The 6972-nt window shown below is 42.4% G+C and overlaps 1 protein-coding gene across 1 annotated transcript; it reads left to right on the top strand.

Annotated features, from left to right (window-relative positions):
• Positions 1–77: 77 nt before the first annotated feature.
• LOC121963269 (UHRF1-binding protein 1-like) lies at positions 78–6262 on the top strand (the record flags this gene model as incomplete). Its single annotated transcript, XM_042513585.1, has 4 exons — positions 78–117; positions 4256–4515; positions 5832–5940; positions 6105–6262. Coding segments are annotated over exons 1-4 (567 nt in total), but the record flags the coding sequence as incomplete, so codon positions are not given.
• Positions 6263–6972: the final 710 nt, after the last annotated feature.

Below are 6972 nucleotides of genomic sequence, written 5' to 3'. Positions count from 1 at the left end.
ACACACACACACACACATTTGCACACTAACACAGTCACCCCCTCCTTTTATTTACCTTGCCATAACTCCCCACAGGTATGGTGTGTTCAGTACCAATACCTGCTCAAAGCAGCCAAGGTAAACTGCTGTGTGTTAATTCACCATCTGTAACTTAACATGCATGCTTGCCTCAGTGTGTCTTTTTCCACCTGTGTGTGTGTGTGTGGGCACACAGACTGCGTGTCCGTGTGTTTTCTTCCAGAACGTCCTCTGTCAAATCTCATTTCCAGACTCGACGGCATGCACTTGAGATGCACATAGATCCGGCGTGTTGCAATGCAAGCGATCGCATGAAGTGACTGCTCATTTTTCAGCAGCGGGGGGTGTTTATGTGACATTGAGATCTCTTTCCTCCAGTGTGTGCGGCACTTAAGAGAGGTTAAATTTGACAGTAATGGAGTGAGTGGACCCATTATTTGCCACATTAGGCCCACAAGCTTTGACGCAAGTGTGTGTGTGTGTGAGAGAGAGAGAGAGAGCGAGATTCAAATTAACTGCAACCATAGCACAGACTGGTGTTATCCCCGAACTTCTCATTCGCTGCTTTGTCTAATTTGTCCTCTCTCTCTCCGTCTCCCCCACCTTCCTCATCTCTCCACTGCAGCAGACTTTGCAGTTTCAGTCCAGTGATTCAGGCAATGAGAGAAACGCTGGCTTTACCCCTTACTGCCTCTCCTCCTCCCCCTTTTCCTATCTCACAAGAGCAATCCCTCCTCCTCCTTTCCTCCTCACTCTTCCCTCCAGCTCCTACTCCATCTTCCTACTAATCCTCTGTCATTTAACCCACCCCTCTCCACCTTTTCTTCCCTTCATCTCCCTCCCTCTTCAGGCCATCTTTTCTCCTCCCTCCTGTCTTATCACAGTCACTCAGTCCCTGGCTGCTGGCTCCCTCCCTCCCTCTCTCTCTCTTTCTCCTCACCCACTCCCATCTTTTCTCTCCCTCCATTTACCTCGACCCTATAGCCGCCCAGGATTGAGAGAGAATATGTCATTTTATCTGAGAAAAGCTGACAGCGTTGTGTATGTGTGTATGAAATTGCTGTATGGTATTAACCCTCTGCTGACTTTCCTTCAGAGAGCATATAAAGGGGATGTGATGCACTTCTCACAGTCATAATGAGGAGATTTCTTTCTTTAAGTGGCCATTTTCATGCCTTGCTGAGTGTTTCGCCTGTTAAAAAAAAAAAAAAAAATTGTGCCCGTAATTGTGTGCTTGCCAGCTCATTTTGTGTGTAAAGTTTGTATGAAAGGAGGGTTTTAATTACCCTCCCACTTAGGTTTAACACCTCTCAACCTCGACTTTCATCAGTTTGTGTCTTCTTTCTCTCTGTCCTCACTTTCACCTCCTTTACCTCTTTTTTCCTCAAAAAACAGGAAATGCGTCATCGCATTTTGGATTACTGAATGGGCTTACGGGGCACAGGCTCAGGGGCCCAGAGAATCAGCGGGCCAGAGACTCTGTTTGTAGTTGTTTGATTTTTCAAACATTTCAAAGACATACTTAACAACCACAAAGGATCATAAAACCACTACAAACGCACTCCCAAAAATGCTGAAAAACAAAAACAAAGAGACCAAAAACAACCAAAAAAGCAGAAAATGACCACAAGGCAATGTGTAACAACTGCAAAGAGAGGTAAATGAGCACAGAGTGGAATAAAACAACCACAAAGGCCCATAAAATGATTACAGAGAGGGGAAAAATGACCAAAAAAGGGATGGAAAACAGCTACAAAGAGACATAAAAATGATCACAAAGAGACATAAATAAATCACAAAGAGATGTAAAATAACCTCAAAGAGAATTAAAACATCAACCGAGATTGAAAACAACCACATTGATATGTAGAACAACTATATTAAACAACCACAAAGAGACACAGATCAACTACAAAGAGACATAAAACAACCACAAAGAGACATGAAATAACTGCAGGAGACACAAAGCAACCACAAACAGACACAAAATAACTATAAAGAGACAAAAAACAACCCCAAAGAGCTACAGACACACAAAATGGCCACAAAAAGATGTAAACCAACTACAGGAGACACAAAACAACCACAAAGACACACAAAACATTTACAAAGAGATGTAAAACAATTGAAAAGAGGAACATAAAGACACAAAATGACTATGAAGACACACACATATCACATTAAGGTGCAAAAAAAGCATAAACATGCACACAAGACATACTACACAGATAGAAGACAACCACAAAGAGACACAAAATAAATAACACAGTTTTGTGGCTCTTTCAGTCATGCTCCTGTGTAGGAGGGGTGGGGGCCTTTTAGATGTCTGTGCCCAGGGGCCCTCTGTCTCATAATCCTTCGATGCATTTTGTGACACTAAGAGTTCAAATTCAGGTCATTCTTAATATTCACCATCATATCCTCCGCAGTTTTCCGCATCTCAGATTCTTTTTGTAGAGTGTCTTAATTCAGGAAAAGGGAAAAAAAGAAAAAGATTCAGTGGTTGGAACTTCACTCTGAATCCTCAATACTGAGGTGGGAGTTTCCACCGAACCCTCTAATCCCTAGTCCTCGGAAATAATTAAACATCACTGCAGCGAGGAGCCCGTGGGATTGTACAGAATCGAGACTCTCCTTCAGCCCACCTTTTTCTTAATTCTTTCCTGCTTCTCTTCCTTCCAGCTCACTTTGCTTTTTCTCTGTTTCCAGCTTTCTCTCCCACTCCTCTTTCAGATATTCTGCTTCCGTCATCCCACCTTCTTCACCCTCGTTTAAACCTGACCTTAACATGCACCCTATTTTTAGTGAGTAAAATCATATAAAACAAAGCTGTAAATGCACTCAGTTTGTGCTGATGACTTACAGATACGTTTTAATAAACAATGATTGACTGAATGAATTAGACCTTTTTAAACTAGATTTTCCCAGCTGACCTGAAAGAGCTGTGGTTTTTATGATTGGCAGATGAGCAAATCACCCCCAAATTACATTTGATTACATACATTATGTATCTCATCATGCAGATGGGCCATCAAAATGATTTCACTGTTGAGAAAAAAGGATGAAATAGAAAGGAAAGTGATATATAGCATACTCAAAGATCATTTTTTTACAAACTAAACTGACCAATAATGGATTTTATAGGCAAATGCTGGTATTGACATTTCAGAGATTAAAGAAATTGAGCAATTTATTGGCCTTCTTTTAAACATAAACACATATAAAAATGTTATTTAGGGTTTTTGTTTGTTTGTTTGTGTTTTTATAAAAGAGTTACAGAGATATGTACTGAACAGGACTTTTTATAGTTAAATAAATAACGGTGTAACTGTGACAATAATTGCTGCAAAACATTTTTGGCATCTCTGTACTGCAACTTATTAGCCAATATACACGATACCATTAAATCTGCGTTATGATAACATCAGCCAATATTTTGGCCAAGCCAAGTTATCTTTCTAGCTCTAAAAGCCCTGACACACCAAGCCGACAGTCAACGTTTTGTCAGTGTTGGGTTATTGGTGTGCATCTGTCGCCCTAGTTTTTTGGGGTGTGTCTCGCCCTAGTTTTTTGGGGTGTGTCTCGCTCTAGTTTTTTGGGGTGTGTCCCACTGCTTGGCGCTTGTCTGCCCTTGTTGGCTTTTTTTCTGCCAATTCAGCAGGTTAAATCGGCGTCTAGAACGACTGAGTCCATCTGTAAGTGAAATCACTCTGATTGACAGTACAGTTTCATGCACGAGAAGAGAAGAGGAAGTGACAAAAGTAAACAAAGAGCAAAAGGGAGTGAAATTAAAACAAATCAGACTATATTTGGTAAAATCGTTTTTTATGCCATTGACCTCTGTAGTTAAAATGGTTTGTAATTGTTTAATTATTCGCTAGCGAATCCTTTGTTTGCCACACAATAGTTTGCCTTCAGTGCCGCTGGTTCTTTGTTGTTTGTTTGGTTTTTCAGGCCTTAATATCAAGAGATTTGAATCCTCACTTCACACTGTCTTTGATACACAGTTTTAGTCAAAATCGCACATGAAATATCAAACAGCACTGGTGCGGACGGACAGGAGAGAGGGGATGCCCAGCGTCTGATTCAGAGCGTATACAGGGAGTGAGAAATGTTTTTTCATATTGGGTGTATTTTAACGTCAGGTGTACGTGTAATTCAGTTTAATAATTTCTAACTGCACTCTGCCTACAAGACACTAAAGCTTTTAACCACAGCCTCCATCTCTTCCCTGCAGGTGGTGGTGAGATCAACTCTTCATCTGTCGGGGGCCGCCACAGTCCAGAGGTGCGTGCTCGCCTCGAGAGCGGGCCCTGTGCCGCCGCTCATTCCCCTCTGGCTGAGCGCAACGGATTCTTGCAGCTGCGACTCGACGGATACCAAGCCAGCTTCTTGATGTCCACGCTGCGGAACCTGGCTCACTTCCTGGAGGACGACTCTGCGCCACAGGTGCTGCCCATGGAGATCAGCGTCAGGGACACACACATCAATTTAAAGGTGAGAATCCCTTTTTGTGTAGCGGTGGGATTCCAGGTCCTTGTTTTCAGTTGCTTTTGTGTAACTCTGAGGTTATTGTGCCAGAAATACTGGACACCTGCAAGATTTCTTCTTCTTGTTTTCATGCCTCTGAACCAGCGATAGCCGAGGCCTGAGACATCATAATCTGGGGTTGTCCATCTGTCCAGGCTATTTTTGTGAACGCTGTGAAGGAACATCTTCAAATTAATCACAAACATTCACTTGGACTCAACGATGAACTGTTTGGATTTTAAGGTCAAAGGTCACCGTCTGTCTCATCCTTCTGAACTGGATATCTAAAAAAAACCTTTTAAGGAATTTTTTTTTCAAGTTTGGTACAAATGTTTACTTGGACTCAAGAATGAACTGATTAGATTTTGGTGGTCAAAGGTCAAGATCACTGTGATCTTGCATCCATCTTGTTCTTGAGGGAATTCCTTCAAATTTGACACAATTGTTCGAGTGGCCTTAACAATGAGCTGATTATATTTTGGTGTTCAAAGGTCAAGGTCATCATGACCTTGCATCTGTCTCATTTTCATGAATATAATATCTGAAGATGGAAGAAGATTTGAGGAAATTCCTCAAATTTGGCACAAACGTCCTCTTGGACTCAAGAATGAACTCATTAGACTGGTGGTTAAGGTCATGGTGACCTCATAAAACATGTTTTTGGCCATAACTCAAGAATTATTACACACACAAATGTCTCATAGGACATAATGATGAAGATCTATTTTATATCCAGAGGTCAAAGGTCAACGGTGACATCATCATGATCTGCAAAAAACACTTTTCTGGCCATTGCTCAGCGTTAAAAGTCAGGGGCAGTAGGGGAAATATTTGATCAGATACTAAATTGGTGACACTAATCCTGAAACTGTGCTGCTTGTGGAGATTTTCCGTGTAGAGAATTCGTGTTTTCATAGACATGGACGTAAACTGTAAGTGGAACTTGACTGGTGCGCCGAGGCATACAACCGAGTAACGGTATTTCTTGTTTCCAATCGTGTTGCAGTAATAGACCCCATAACTCACTGTCGTACAGAGCAGCAGCTTCTTTAAAAAGTTAAATATTTTGAACCACGGCCTAATTGGATTTAGGATTTTAACTGAATGTTTAATGACACAGAAAAGCGTCTCTGTCCTCTCTCGGGTTCTTTCACAGGTGAGTAGATCTGCTGTGGAGCTGATGTGGAAACCTGGATGTGATTTTTTTTTTCTCCCCCTCCTCCTCCTCCATGCTCACACACATCAAAACTTACCACTCTCAACATGTGCTGTCTCTGCTGCAGGACGACGATCCCCGCGACAATCCCTCCGACTCTGAGCCCTCGCCGATCATCCTGCATGTGGACAGTCTCGTCATACACCGGAGAGACGACGGCTCCTTCTCTATAGGAGGTGAGAAACGCGCTCACATTTTTTTATCTGCCAGATATTCCCACCTCCACTTCAGCGCTGATTCACTGCCGTTATATAACGTGTCCTATTAAATACTTTTAAGTCCATGCTCGGTACATCCACACCTCCAACCTCCTTTCTGCTGTCTCTCTTTCTGCTCACAGTGGACACCGCAGCGGAGACCAACCCAAGGAAAGAAGGACCGTTAAATGACAGTGCTCTGGCTCCGGTCCCTGAGGTTATGGGTGGCGTCTGCGGTGTACCAAAGGCTACACAGACCCAAGCCCCGCCCACCAGCCCTCCTCCATCTAGCAGAGAAAAGGTGAGACGCACGATGAAAGCACACTGTCGGGGTTTATGAGAGAAGAATACAGTCAGAAAGTGTTTCCCTCAACACCTTCAGACAACCTTAAACATGACGATTTCAGCCAATCACATGTGGCCGCAGACGGTTTTTCTCTTCTTCTGTTTCTCTCCAACTGCTGAACATGAAAGAGATTTTATTCCGACTGATCGCTCCGGAGGACGATATATAAAAAGATGCCAAATTTTGGTTTTGCCAAGCTATTCCAGTTTCCTGCTTGGCTTGCATTTTGTTTACAGTGGGAGTGATATTTATTAATTTATACAGGATACAAGCATTACATTTTCAAAGGGAAGATTGAATGTGAACACTTACATAATGCTGTTTAAGTCATCTGATCAAAACAGTAAAACAGGATGTTTGTCATTTCCTTTCATCCCGAGCTGTTTGAGCATTTTTTTGGGGGGGGATCTGTCACAGGCGGCACAGGTAGCCCTGGCGAAATGTTTTGTTCTAACAGGACGCAGCATTTATCACAAAAATTCACAAGCAAACATGGATTGTTCTGTTTGAATAAACTACCAATATTGTAGTTTTTCAGGTCTTTTTAAAAGAGCCAAAATTTGGGATTAAGTTCAGAAGCATCTCATGAAGCAGACGTGTGGTGGCAATTTTTTTTATTCCTCCACACCGGTGACAGCCACGACCAGAGGCGTGGTTTTTAGGTT

The sequence above is a fragment of the Plectropomus leopardus genome, unplaced genomic scaffold (assembly GCF_008729295.1).
Source record: "Plectropomus leopardus isolate mb unplaced genomic scaffold, YSFRI_Pleo_2.0 unplaced_scaffold10681, whole genome shotgun sequence".
NCBI classification, from domain to species: domain Eukaryota; kingdom Metazoa; phylum Chordata; class Actinopteri; order Perciformes; family Serranidae; genus Plectropomus; species Plectropomus leopardus.
The sequence above is the reverse complement of the archived record's forward strand: the minus strand, read 5'-3'. Positions and strand labels throughout refer to the sequence as shown.